The sequence below is a fragment of the Tinamus guttatus genome, unplaced genomic scaffold, assembly GCF_059628265.1.
Source record: "Tinamus guttatus ecotype Peru unplaced genomic scaffold, ASM5962826v1 Tinamus_guttatus_pri_ptg000227l, whole genome shotgun sequence".
NCBI lineage: Eukaryota > Metazoa > Chordata > Aves > Tinamiformes > Tinamidae > Tinamus > Tinamus guttatus.
Genome location: NW_028288761.1, coordinates 3,022,393 through 3,036,198, shown reverse-complemented (window position 1 = coordinate 3,036,198; position 13,806 = coordinate 3,022,393). Strand labels below are relative to the sequence as shown.

At 58.0% G+C, this 13,806-nt stretch overlaps 1 protein-coding gene across 1 annotated transcript in view; it reads right to left on the bottom strand.

The window, feature by feature from the left end:
• LOC104568519 (uncharacterized) overlaps positions 1–13,806 on the bottom strand; it is a 92,212-nt gene that overhangs the window by 51,071 nt on the left and 27,335 nt on the right. The window contains exons 34-56 of the mRNA XM_088525585.1: positions 13,088–13,658; positions 12,732–12,931; positions 12,254–12,634; positions 11,565–11,851; positions 10,594–10,865; positions 9,610–9,759; positions 8,947–9,203; positions 8,742–8,826; positions 8,526–8,609; positions 8,171–8,412; positions 7,792–8,075; positions 7,405–7,682; positions 6,486–7,084; positions 5,539–6,109; positions 5,183–5,382; positions 4,701–5,081; positions 4,013–4,299; positions 3,058–3,329; positions 2,852–2,935; positions 2,497–2,738; positions 2,118–2,401; positions 1,731–2,008; positions 310–908 (exon numbers count right to left, since the gene is read on the bottom strand). Of these exons, the coding sequence (XP_088381711.1) occupies positions 310–908; positions 1,731–2,008; positions 2,118–2,401; positions 2,497–2,738; positions 2,852–2,935; positions 3,058–3,329; positions 4,013–4,299; positions 4,701–5,081; positions 5,183–5,382; positions 5,539–6,109; positions 6,486–7,084; positions 7,405–7,682; positions 7,792–8,075; positions 8,171–8,412; positions 8,526–8,609; positions 8,742–8,826; positions 8,947–9,203; positions 9,610–9,759; positions 10,594–10,865; positions 11,565–11,851; positions 12,254–12,634; positions 12,732–12,931; positions 13,088–13,658 (6,888 nt within the window). The remainder of the gene's footprint in view (positions 1–309; positions 909–1,730; positions 2,009–2,117; positions 2,402–2,496; positions 2,739–2,851; positions 2,936–3,057; positions 3,330–4,012; positions 4,300–4,700; positions 5,082–5,182; positions 5,383–5,538; positions 6,110–6,485; positions 7,085–7,404; positions 7,683–7,791; positions 8,076–8,170; positions 8,413–8,525; positions 8,610–8,741; positions 8,827–8,946; positions 9,204–9,609; positions 9,760–10,593; positions 10,866–11,564; positions 11,852–12,253; positions 12,635–12,731; positions 12,932–13,087; positions 13,659–13,806) is intronic.

Sequence of the window (13,806 nt, the reverse complement as noted above, 5' to 3'; positions counted from 1 at the left end):
CAGGCCCCAGAACCTGCCATGGCACACCGGTGCCCACGCGCCCCTCACACGCACGCGCCTCTCACGCTTGGTCAGCCCTGCCCTTTCCTGCCCTGCGCGGGACCTCTGCTCTTCACTGGCCACAGTCCCTCTCCCCTTCTTCCTCCTACAGCCCTTCCGCAATGCAAACACCAGGGAGACAGTGCCCCAGTGCTCTGCGGGGAGCCCACCCACACCTGGGACCAAAGAGTCCGGTTCGGGCAAGAGGTGCCAAGAAAAGCCACCTGCCCCTGGCCGACACACCACCCTCTGGCCAGCCCTGCTCCCTACCAGCACTTGGCTCCGCTCGTTCTTGACAATCGCAATGCGTTCTCCGTACACCTCCACCAGGACTTCACGCACGTAGGACACCGTGGGGTTGCCACGCTGCTCGTTCTTGGCCTCAATATTGAAGTAGGGCAGCGAGGTGCCATTGGAGCACACTTTGGCCAGAGTGTAGGTGCAGTTGCCCATGAAGTCGTGCGTCACACTGTCAAAGGTGTTGTAGTGAGGGTCCCCGTAGATGTGGCAGATGCCGTAAGAGTACGGCAAGCAGTCGGGTTTCCCGTTCTGCACCCCACAGTACTGGTCTGCCGGGCACGAGGCATCGGAGCACTGCACTTTGCTCCCGCGCCCTGGACACGTGCACTTGGAGGAGCAGGTGTTGTCCGTCCAGAACTCCGAGTTCACGGGGTAGTGCTGCCCGTTGTGCCAACAGCCGCACTGCTGGCTGGGCACGCAGCGGTCATTGTAGAGCAGGTACCCGCTGTCACACACACAGCCCTCCACACACGGCAGGCCACAGCTGTAGGGCGCTGTTGGGTCAACACAGGTAGCTGGGCACGCTGCTGCGCATGACTCGTAGTGGCTGTTGGCTGGACATGTGATAGCTTCCAAGAGAAAACACATGGCTGTTACTTGAACAGTAGTGCACTGTGTAAATTTTTCTCTATTTTTGCCCTCTCTCAAATAAGTTCCCGTATTTTTTTCTCATGTGATCCTTGCTCTTAGCCAGGTGTTCCAGGAAAACATGGAAGAGCAGAATCACAGAATGGTTGAGGTAGTTTGGGATCTTTGGAGGTCATCTAGTCCCACCCCCACCTCCAGCAGACTCCTCGGAGTAGCCTCTCAGGACCACATTCTGACAGCTTTTGAACACTGTCCAGGACAAGGACTCAATAACATCACCTGTTTCAGTATTCAAGAGTAAAAAGAATTTTCATCAGATTTACAAGAGAATCTACTCAGTTTCACTTTGTCTCCATTGCCTCCTGTCCTGTCACTGGGACCACTTAAAAAGGATGGAATGCAGCTCTATCTTCAAAAATGCTACCTCTACATGTATTTAGTTTTGTTGATTTGATGCCCCCTCAGCCTTCTCTTCTCTGGGTGAAACAAACCAAGCTCAGCCTGTTCTTATATGAAATGCTTTAGACCCTTAATCAAGTCACTCGGCCTTTGATGGACGCGCTGCAGTAGCACCATGGGTCTCTTCTCCTGAGGAGCTCAGAATAGGACCAAGTAGGCCAAGAAAAGCCTCCCCAGTGCACAGGAAAGGCGAGTGATCCCTCAGTCATCCATGATCCAATGAAAGAGAAATTGGCAACTGATAGTAACACTTAACCTGATAACCCAATGCTATATGTTCCTTTCCCAAGGAGAGTTTTCCTAGGAACACGGAAGCATGCAGCATTCTCTCTGTGCTGACTTACGGCAGAAGGTTGCGTTCCTCCATGCGGGGATCTTCACACCAAGGGCCTGGCAGGCGTCTGCATAGGACTGCAAGCTGTTGCACAGGACCCCGTGATCCAGCCCCAGCTCACACAGGTCATACAGACAGGTGTCAAAGTAAGCGCTGGGGCTCAGGACAGCTTGGCACTGCTCAAACGGGCCGCTGGGGTCAGTGAGGAGACCGCAGAAGCGACTGCTGCTAATGACTTGCTTGTCCGTCTCGTTGCAGGCGGGGCTGGGCGTTGTTCCGGGGGAGCAGCTGTGGAAAGGGAGGGAGAAGGGCCCCTGTGTTATCCGTGCGCTTCTCTTGGACTCTCACCCTCCCCACTGCGACGGACTCATTCCCAGAGGGGCCGGGGGCCACGCACCTGCTATCGTTGGACACCTGCCAGCTGTTGCCCAGGCTGGTGGAGTCTGGCTCCAGCACCCCGTCCGGGTTCAGGAAGTCGTCTGCTGCCACCCCGTTGTAGTTCCCACACATGCCACAGACCTTCTGCCCAAAGGCACTGGGGAGCGTCACTTCCACCCGATGATTCCCATCAAACTTCACTCGCAAGCCAAAGTCTGTAGAGACCACAGTGTAGAAGCCGCTGGACGACACCTGCACGCCTGCTGAGGGGCTGAAGGGCACGACCTCTTCCACTCCGTTGACCTGGAAGGACAGAAGCCAAGGCAGGGTGGTGGCAAACCATTTGGCACGGCGCTCTCTCCTCGCACCGCCCCACCGGGGGTCCCCCTTGGCCTTACCGTCACCACTCCGCCCTTCCCCAGCCTTATGCGATGGCCAGACACATCTACGTCCACGTACTGGACGTAGGACACACGCGTGTTGCTTCCCCTGTACTCGTTGGCTGCTTCCACGTTGAAGTAGGGCAGGGAGCTGTTGCTCTCACACAGCTTGGAGAGGGTGTAGGTGCAGGTGCCCATGAAGTGGTGCAGTTGGTTGTCGAACGTGTGGTAGTGAGGGTCTCCTTCTACCTCACAGGTTCCTGAGAGAGGGAAGGCCAGAGGAAGCGTTCCATTAAACGGCTCTTGGTGCCTCTTCTGCCCTGCCCACCCTGCACAAAGCACTGCAGCCCCAGGACTGCTCTGCTCTATTCACCTGAGCCTGGCACGGGTGTTGGTGTCGGGCTCCCTGATGAAGGAGGAATGGTGCCGGGGCCTGGTGATGGTGTAGGCCCATCGCCTATGGGAGAGACAGCGCACATGTAGATTTGCTAAAGCGGATGCAAACTGCCCGCCGACTGTGTGCATGGGGAGTCTTCCTGCTTGTTACCTCTTCAATACAAACACAAACAGGACATTTACCACAGACGGTGCCAGCGCTCCAGTCTCCCAAAGTGACTCCTGCCTGGGTGCAGGCCGTAGCGTAGGCCTCCAGGTCACTGCACAGCTGCTCCGTGCTGCTGTTGGTGCCACACTGGTCATAGACACAGCTCTCAAAGTAGGACTGGGGTGGCACAACCGCATGGCATGGCTGGAACGGGCCACCGAGTTGTGTGAGGATTGCACACTGCTTGTTAGCTGCCTCCTCCTGGGACGGGGAGCATGACACAGTTGGCAAGTTGGTTGGGTCACACCTACAAAGCACATGGACACCACTGAGATCACAGCAGCTTGCAAACTCCCGTCACACCATTTGGTGACTTCTTCCCCATGCAGAGCGTCAGCTTCTGGAGCCCAGATCCTATGCTGAGAAAGCAGCTCTCCCCCACTCCAGGTTTCGTTTGCAAGGGTTAGGGATGGGACACACAGTCACCATTCTCCGCTCTGGCATCAGGCAGACAAAAAACAAGGGCTAAGGAAGCTGGCACCATGACAGCTCAGGAAGAGCATCGTGCCCACCCCACAGTCCACTCTGCCTGGGGACAGGGAGGGGAGCTGTGCAGTGTGGGATGCAAGCACTGCCTAGAGGTCACCAAGAACCCCAGAGCACAGCGCCCATGCTGAGAAAGCACCATGAACCCCTCTTGCTCCAGAGCGGGGCCCAGACACTAGTGAGCTACCCCTCGGGGTAAAGGGAAGCCGCCACACGGCTGGAATCCATTCGCGGGAGGGACATGCCAGGGGTGGATGGGGCAGAGCGGGGCAGTCACAAGGGTCACAGGTCTGCTGCACTGCAGCTTCTACCTCACCTTGGAGGCCTTCCCACCACCACCTCCACCCCTCCTGGGCTGAACCTCCCTCCTTGCTCCACCCACAGCTGCCGTCTCCCACACTCCCTCCTCATCATCGGTTATCACGCTAGAGGGCAAGGACTCACGGCCAGTCCTTGTCCGGAACCATCCAGCTGGCTCCAAAGTCATTGAAATCAGGCGCTATCACCCCATCAGGTCTCATGAAGTCATCCTGCTGGCTCCCGGTGTACGTCCCACACAGGCCGCACAGCTTGCCCTTGTGCTTCTCAGACACCCTCACCAGGAGCTCCTGGTCCCCGTTGAACTGCAGCTGCAGGCCCAGCCCGGTAGAAACTTGCACGTAGGAGCCACTCAGGGAAATGGTCACGCTGGGGATAGGAGAAGCAGGCAGGGACGCCAGGAAACCATTGATCTGAATGCAGGAGAGAGAGAGGGAGGAACGTCAGCAGGTGCTCTCCACTGAAAGGTCAGTGCTCTTTGCTGCCATGGTGCCAGGGCCCAGGCACGCAGAAGTGCTCATGGCATGGGAAGCCCTGCCCAGACGTACAACCACAGCAGCCACTCTCCATGCGGCACAAACAGGCTCAGGCTCTGCAAGCACACGGTCTATTCTGTGCTTGCAGTCATGTCCTCCCCACACACAGACCCACCGTACTCTTCCATGAGCACACCCTTGGGCTCAGGGGATATCGAGCCTTCTTGACATCTCAAATAGCCAACATGTTTTCCTGAAAGGAAACCAGCAGGCAAAAACAACCAATGAATGAGACTTGGGGAGACAGTGGTTGTGAAGTCTGAAACGCAGGGGCTTACGTAGACAGCCTTGTTCTTCTGCAGGGTGATGTGGAGGCCTTCCACGGAGAGCGCCACAGAGTTAAGGGCTGTCCAGCTCGGGCTGCCGCGGTGCTCATTGCGGGTGGTGACCGTGAACCCAACGGAGGAGTTGCCGCAGCCCGTCACCACTGTGTAGTTGCAAGAGCCCTGGAAGTGGTGAAGCTTCCCATCGAACGTGCTGTAATGCGGGTCTCCGTAGATGTGGCAGAGAGCAGTGCTGGCTGGGTAACAGCCTCGGTGGCCATTCTGGATCTTGCAGACCTCATCCTCGCCACAGGACAGTGGCGAGCAAACCATCTGGCCGTTGCCTTCACAGCGGCACTGGCGACTGCAGTTCTCGTTCACAGAGAGCTCGCCCTCCTGCACGCAGAGAAACACAGAGCACCAGCGCGTCAGGCAGGGAAAGAGCGGAACAGCAGTGCCCTGGCAGGGAGACAAGCTGGGCTGGGGCTTTCACTCACGCTGTAGTAGTTGCCCTCAAAGAGGCAGCCACAGTGGGCCTCGGCCACACAGGTGTCTCCACTGAGCAAAAAGCCAGAGGTGCACGCACAGCCCTCCATGCACGGCTTGGAGCAGTTCTGTGGGGCTTCTCGGTCGACGCACGTGGCAGGACAGCCGCTCATGCAAGGGTCATAGTAGGTGTTGTCAGGGCACAGCAGGGCTGCAAGGGGATGAGGACAATTAGGAGGAGAAAAGCCCTCCAGAAGAAGGCCTGCTTTCTGCGAAAGGGAAGGCTAAAGTGAGCAATGCTGTGGCCACAGGCCTGGCACACAGGGGAGCCAAGATTTCCTAGGGGAAAGCCAAGACAGGCACTCACGGCAGAAGGTGGCATTCCTCCAGGGCAGAAGAGTCACGCCTGCTCCCTGGCACGCGGCAGCATAGGCCTCCAGAGCAGCGCACAGCACCTCCTGCCCACCGCTCAGGGCACAAAGGTCGTACAAGCACGCATCAAAGTAGCTCTGCGGGTTGATCACGGCATGGCAGTTCTCAAAGGAGCCCGGCCTGGCGGTCAGCAGGCCGCAGAAGACGTCCGACTGGTAGAGCTCCTCCTCCTCAGAGTTGCAGGGTTCAGGCTCCTCGGGGACACCACAGTAGGGGTCATCGTCCCCACTGGGGACCTTCCAGCTCTCTCCCAGCTCGTTGGAGTTGGCGGCTTGCTGCCCATTGGGCATCATATAATCGTCCTGTCGCAGGCTGTTGAAGTTCCCGCACAGGCCACACGTCAGGTTGAAGTAGGTTGTGGGCACCTTCACCTCCACCGAGTGGTCGGCGTCATAGGACACTGTCAGGCTGAAGTCCGTCTCCAGCACGATGTAGAGGCCGCTCACGCTCACTCTGATGGCGCCTCCCGCTGCGCTCACCGGCAGGGTCCGGCGCTCCCCGTTCACCTAGGGCAGACACAACCCAATGGGCCCTTGCACACAGCCTCCGTGAGGCCTCCCTCACGCGGCAAACAGGCCCCAGAACCTGCCATGGCACACCGGTGCCCACGCGCTCCTCACACGCACGCGCCTCTCACGCTTGGTCAGCCCTGCCCTTTCCTGCCCTGCGCGAGACCTCTGCTCTTCACTGGCCACAGTCCCTCTCCCCTTCTTCCTCCTACAGCCCTTCCACAATGCAAACACCAGGGAGACAGTGCCTCAGTGCTCTGCGGGGAGCCCACCCACACCTGGGACCAAAGAGTCCGGTTCGGGCAAGAGCCTGCCAAGAAAAGCCACCTGCCCCTGGCCGACACACCACCCTCTGGCCAGCCCTGCTCCCTACCAGCACTTGGCTCCGCTCGTTCTTGACAATCGCAATGCGTTCTCCGTACACCTCCACCAGGACTTCACGCACGTAGGACACCGTGGGGTTGCCACGCTGCTCGTTCTTGGCCTCAATATTGAAGTAGGGCAGCGAGGTGCCATTGGAGCACACTTTGGCCAGAGTGTAGGTGCAGTTGCCCATGAAGTCGTGCGTCACACTGTCAAAGGTGTTGTAGTGAGGGTCCCCGTGGATGTGGCAGATGCCGTAAGAGTACGGCAAGCAGTCGGGTTTCCCGTTCTGCACCCCACAGTACTGGTCTGCCGGGCACGAGGCATCGGAGCACTGCACTTTGCTCCCGCGCCCTGGACACGTGCACTTGGAGGAGCAGGTGTTGTCCGTCCAGAACTCCGAGTTCACGGGGTAGTGCTGCCCGTTGTGCCAACAGCCGCACTGCTGGCTGGGCACGCAGCGGTCATTGTAGAGCAGGTACCCGCTGTCACACACGCAGCCCTCCACGCACGGCAGGCTGCAAGTGACCGGAGCCATAGGATTATAACAGGTAGCAGGGCAGGCTGCTGCACATGGCTCATAGTGGCTGTTGGCTGGACACTCGATAGCTGTGCAGAGAAATGGAATAGCAGGGCAATCATTAGGATTTCTCCAGCAAGAATTCTCTGAAGTCTAGCAAGCGGTTGCCGCATATTTAGGAATCTTATTCCCCACAGCCACTGCTTTATTATGCCTCCTGACTGGGAAAGAACTGCATATGAACTCAACCAACAAAGGGTCCTCCAGCTGTCATCAGGCAGCACAGGGAAATGGCATTTTATAACTCCTTGGAAAACCTCTTTCTGAATTAAAATACATCTCCTGAATCAAGAAGATTATGGCCAAAGAGGGTCCAGGATGCAGTGCATTTTTTTGTGTGCTGACTTACGGCAGAAGGTTGCGTTCCTCCATGCGGGGATCTTCACACCAAGGGCCTGGCAGGCGTCTGCATAGGACTGCAAGCTGTTGCACAGGACCCCGTGATCCAGCCCCAGCTCACACAGGTCATACAGACAGGTGTCAAAGTAAGCGCTGGGGCTCAGGACAGCTTGGCACTGCTCAAACGGGCCGCTGGGGTCAGTGAGGAGACCGCAGAAGCGACTGCTGCTAATGACTTGCTTGTCCGTCTCGTTGCAGGCGGGGCTGGGCGTTGTTCCGGGGGAGCAGCTGTGGAAAGGGAGGGAGAAGGGCCCCTGTGTTATCCGTGCGCTTCTCTTGGACTCTCACCCTCCCCACTGCGACGGACTCATTCCCAGAGGGGCCGGGGGCCACGCACCTGCTATCGTTGGACACCTGCCAGCTGTTGCCCAGGCTGGTGGAGTCTGGCTCCAGCACCCCGTCCGGGTTCAGGAAGTCGTCTGCTGCCACCCCGTTGTAGTTCCCACACATGCCACAGACCTTCTGCCCAAAGGCACTGGGGAGCGTCACTTCCACCCGATGATTCCCATCAAACTTCACTCGCAAGCCAAAGTCTGTAGAGACCACAGTGTAGAAGCCGCTGGACGACACCTGCACGCCTGCTGAGGGGCTGAAGGGCACGACCTCTTCCACTCCGTTGACCTGGAAGGACAGAAGCCAAGGCAGGGTGGTGGCAAACCATTTGGCACGGCGCTCTCTCCTCGCACCGCCCCACCGGGGGTCCCCCTTGGCCTTACCGTCACCACTCCGCCCTTCCCCAGCCTTATGCGATGGCCAGACACATCTACGTCCACGTACTGGACGTAGGACACACGCGTGTTGCTTCCCCTGTACTCGTTGGCTGCTTCCACGTTGAAGTAGGGCAGGGAGCTGTTGCTCTCACATAGCTTGGAGAGGGTGTAGGTGCAGGTGCCCATGAAGTGGTGCAGTTGGTTGTCGAACGTGTGGTAGTGAGGGTCTCCTTCTACCTCACAGGTCCCTGAGAGAGGGAAGGCCAGAGGAAGCGTTCCATTAAACGGCTCTTGGTGCCTCTTCTGCCCTGCCCACCCTGCACAAAGCACTGCAGCCCCAGGACTGCTCTGCTCTATTCACCTGAGCCTGGCACGGGTGTTGGTGTCGGGCTCCCTGATGAAGGAGTAATGGTGCTGGGGCCTGGTGATGACGTAGGCCCATCGCCTATGGGAGAGACAGCGCACATGCAGACTTGCGGCTGCCTCAGAAGCTCCTTTTCAGGGCAGCAACTACACAGACTGACCAAACAAGCAATGACTTTCCCTCAACCCACCCTTCCCTGCATAGGAAACACACCTGGGCAGTATCCCTTCTCGATGGACAGATCATCCAATGCTATATCGCTCCGGAAGTCTTCACCCCATTCTCCTTCAAGGATAATCTAGGAAAAAGGGTTGGTTTCCAGCATTAAACGTTAACTCCAGGCAGGTTTCGGTGCTCCGCTTGTGCCATTTCAATGCACGGTCCACCTCAGAGAGCCGTGAGGATGCCCCTGCCGTACCTGCATGTTTCCTGTGCTTTGCACTGTGACTTCTCCCAAGTTCCATCTGTCCCCGTGGTTCCCAACACTGCTCCAGATCTCCACCAGCTGGTCGTTCTGAGCCACGTACACCCGCAGGGCCATTGTTTGAGCCACTCCGTACATGTGATACCAGAAGCGGAAGCAGTGCGGTCCTTCCGAATTGCACACCGGGCTGACCAGGTGAGCCACAAAACCGGGGAGTGCGTTACTGCCTTGCAGGTAGATGTAGTAACCGTCTGAAACAAAGCACAAGACACACTGACGTACACCATCTCCATCTCTTCCAGAGAGACAAAGGCTCTCCAAAGCATCACCATAATCCTAGCATGACTCCGCACCTTTCACTCATTATCATTTTTTTTGAGAAGCCAGCATCTGCTCACAGACACCCCTGCAAGAATCTGGCCATCAAGCTTTGCACCCCTCCCCCCCTACACAGTAGACCCTTGCCTGTCCAGGCCACACCATGGGCTGCAAGGCTTCCAAAAGCAAGGGCCTGGCCCTGACAAGGCTGTCACAAGCAGCTCTGCATCAAGACTAGGAAGCATGGAGCCTGGGCTTCTTCCAGAAGAGCCTCCGCCCCCTTTCTCCAGCGATAACCCTCTGCCCGAAGCACCACCATGCACCAACTGCTCTTCCTACCTCCTGTCGTGTGGTCGTAGGAAGGGCCAGTATCTGGTGACGGTGTTGGCCCCTTGTGCCTTATCCAGTCAATGCTGCTGTCATCTGCCTGGACCCACTCACAGAAGTCAACGTCAAACGTGCAGGAGAAGTTGCAGGCTGTAAGGGTCTCTGAAAAGAAAGAAAAGCAGAATTGCCAGTGAGGGCAGGGCCACTTCCTTCTCTCTCTGCCCTGCCAGGACAACCTACATTCTTGGCACGCTCACATGCCCATGGATAGGTGAGGATGGCCAACTAAGCGCAAGTTCCTGCAGTGCCCGGTAGCTGTGGGGAAAATGCAGACAGACACGCTGGCAGGCAAGGTTGGTCCACATTATCAGCTTCATCCTCGCTGTCCCCCGACATTCACTAATCAAGTTCACGCCGCTTCTCCCCCACTCCTTCGTCCAGTTCTCCCTTCCTCTCCTCACCTCACTGCTCTGGATGGCACCTCACTAAGCCTTGCCAAGGGGGGCGTCTCAGCCACGGCCAGGATGATACCGGGGCCTCCCGGCAACTCTAGGTCTTTTCTGACAGACCCTGGTCAACAGCACTTCTTGTACAGAGGACAGACAGTAGGCAGCATGGCCTTGACCATGCTGGCCTTGCAGCACATTTCCATCCCACCAGCAACAATCCGGCAACATCCAGGCAATGGCCTGCTTTCCCAATGCTCCAAGCAGCTGCTGGACAGGCCTAGTTGAGACAGGAACTCTATAACTGTGCAGAACATTTTGGCTAGGACAACAGCGGGGAAGCAGAGGCAAGGCCTTGCAGACTGACAGGCCAGAAAAGTTGCACCAACCCGTCATAGCTGCTGCAACACAGTGGGGCTCCTGGATCATAAACCTTGGGCTTGTCTGCCAAGAACCAAGTTACAGCTACTCTCACACCCACAGAGTATGTGTTCATGGAGACTCTTCCTGCTCGCTGGCTCTTGAACACAAACACAAACAGGACATTTACCACAGACGGTGCCAGCGCTCCAGTCTCCCAAAGTGACTCCTGCCTGGGTGCAGGCCGTAGCGTAGGCCTCCAGGTCACTGCACAGCTGCTCCGTGCTGCTGTTGGTGCCACACTGGTCATAGACACAGCTCTCAAAGTAGGACTGGGGTGGCACAACCGCATGGCATGGCTGGAACGGGCCACCGAGTTGTGTGAGGATTGCACACTGCTTGTTAGCTGCCTCCTCCTGGGACGGGGAGCATGACACAGATGGCAAGTTGGTTGGGTCACACCTACAAAGCACATGGACACCACTGAGATCACAGCAGCTTGCAAACTCCCGTCACACCATTTGGTGACTTCTTCCCCATGCAGAGCGTCAGCTTCTGGAGCCCAGATCCCATGCTGAGAAAGCAGCTCTCCCCCACTCCAGGTTTCGTTTGCAAGGGTTAGGGATGGGACACACAGTCACCATTCTCCGCTCTGGCATCAGGCAGACAAAAACCAAGGGCTAAGGAAGCTGGCACCATGACAGCTCAGGAAGAGCATCGTGCCCACCCCACAGTCCACTCTGCCTGGGGACAGGGAGGGGAGCTGTGCAGTGTGGGATGCAAGCACTGCCTAGAGGTCACCAAGAACCCCAGAGCACAGCGCCCATGCTGAGAAAGCACCATGAACCCCTCTTGCTCCAGAGCGGGGCCCAGACACTAGTGAGCTACCCCTCGGGGTAAAGGGAAGCCGCCACACGGCTGGAATCCATTTGCAGGAGGGACATGCCAGGGGTGGATGGGGCAAAGCGGGGCAGTCACAAGGGTCACAGGTCTGCTGCACTGCAGCTTCTACCTCACCTTGGAGGCCTTCCCACCACCACCTCCACCCCTCCTGGACTGTTTCCAGACATTCCTGAACCTCCCTCCTTGCTCCACCCACAGCTGCCGTCTCCCACACTCCCTCCTCATCATCGGTTATCACGCTAGAGGGCAAGGACTCACGGCCAGTCCTTGTCCGGAACCATCCAGCTGGCTCCAAAGTCATTGAAATCAGGCGCTATCACCCCATCAGGTCTCATGAAGTCATCCTGCTGGCTTCCGGTGTACGTCCCACACAGGCCGCACAGCTTGCCCTTGTGCTTCTCAGACACCCTCACCAGGAGCTCCTGGTCCCCGTTGAACTGCAGCTGCAGGCCCAGCCCGGTAGAAACTTGCACGTAGGAGCCACTCAGGGAAATGGTCACGCTGGGGATAGGAGAAGCAGGCAGGGACGCCAGGAAACCATTGATCTGAATGCAGGAGAGAGAGAGGGAGGAACGTCAGCAGGTGCTCTCCACTGAAAGGTCAGTGCTCTTTGCTGCCATGGTGCCAGGGCCCAGGCACGCAGAAGTGCTCATGGCATGGGAAGCCCTGCCCAGACGTACAACCACAGCAGCCACTCTCCATGCGGCACACACAGGCTCAGGCTCTGCAAGCACACGGTCTGTTCTGTGCTTGCAGTCATGTCCTCCCCACACACAGACCCACCGTGCTCTTCCGTGAGCACACCCTCGGGCTCAGGGGATATCGAGCCCTTCTTGACATCTCAAATAGCCAACATGTTTTCCTGAAAGGAAACCAGCAGGCAAAAACAACCACTGAATGAGACTTGGGGAGACAGTGGTTGCGAAGTCTGAAACGCAGGGGCTTACGTAGACAGCCTTGTTCTTCTGCAGGGTGATGTGGAGGCCTTCCACGGAGAGCGCCACAGAGTTAAGGGCTGTCCAGCTCGGGCTGCCGCGGTGCTCATTGCGGGTGGTGACCGTGAACCCAACGGAGGAGTTGCCGCAGCCCGTCACCACTGTGTAGTTGCAAGAGCCCTGGAAGTGGTGAAGCTTCCCATCGAACGTGCTGTAATGCGGGTCTCCGTAGATGTGGCAGAGAGCAGTGCTGGCTGGGTAACAGCCTCGGTGGCCATTCTGGATCTTGCAGACCTCATCCTCGCCACAGGACAGTGGCGAGCAAACCATCTGGCCGTTGCCTTCACAGCGGCACTGGCGACTGCAGTTCTCGTTCACAGAGAGCTCGCCCTCCTGCACGCAGAGAAACACAGAGCACCAGCGCGTCAGGCAGGGAAAGGAACAGCAGTGCCCTGGCAGGGAGACAAGCTGGGCTGGGGCTTTCACTCACGCTGTAGTAGTTGCCCTCAAAGAGGCAGCCACAGTGGGCCTCGGCCACACAGGTGTCTCCACTGAGCAAAAAGCCAGAGGCGCACGCACAGCCCTCCATGCACGGCTTGGAGCAGTTCTGTGGGGCTTCTCGGTCGACGCACGTGGCAGGACAGCCGCTCATGCAAGGGTCATAGTAGGTGTTGTCAGGGCACGGCAGGGCTGCAAGGGGATGAGGACAATTAGGAGGAGAAAAGCCCTCCAGAAGAAGGCCTGCTTTCTGGGAAAGGGAAGGCTAAAGTGAGCAATGCTGTGGCCACAGGCCTGGCACACAGGGGAGCCAAGATTTCCTAGGGGAAAGCCAAGACAGGCACTCACGGCAGAAGGTGGCATTCCTCCAGGGCAGAAGAGTCACGCCTGCTCCCTGGCACGCGGCAGCATAGGCCTCCAGAGCAGCGCACAGCACCTCCTGCCCACCGCTCAGGGCACAAAGGTCGTACAAGCACGCATCAAAGTAGCTCTGCGGGTTGATCACGGCATGGCAGTTCTCAAAGGAGCCCGGCCTGGCGGTCAGCAGGCCGCAGAAGACGTCCGACTGGTAGAGCTCCTCCTCTTCAGAGTTGCAGGGTTCAGGCTCCTCGGGGACACGGCAGTAGAGGTCATCGTCCCCATTGGGGACCTTCCAGCTCTCTCCCAGCTCGTTGGAGTTGGCGGCTTGCTGCCCATTGGGCATCATGTAATCGTCCTGTCGCAGGCTGTTGAAGTTCCCGCACAGGCCACACGTCAGGTTGAAGTAGGTTGTGGGCACCTTCACCTCCACCGAGTGGTCGGCGTCATAGGACACTGTCAGGCTGAAGTCCGTCTCCAGCACGATGTAGAGGCCGCTCACGCTCACTCTGATGGCGCCTCCCGCTGCGCTCACCGGCAGGGTCCGGCGCTCCCCGTTCACCTAGGGCAGACACAACCCAATGGGCCCTTGCACACAGCCTCCGTGAGGCCTCCCTCACGCGGCAAACAGGCCCCAGAACCTGCCATGGCACACCGGTGCCCACGCGCCCCTCACACGCACGCGCCTCTCACGCTTGGCCAGCCCTGCC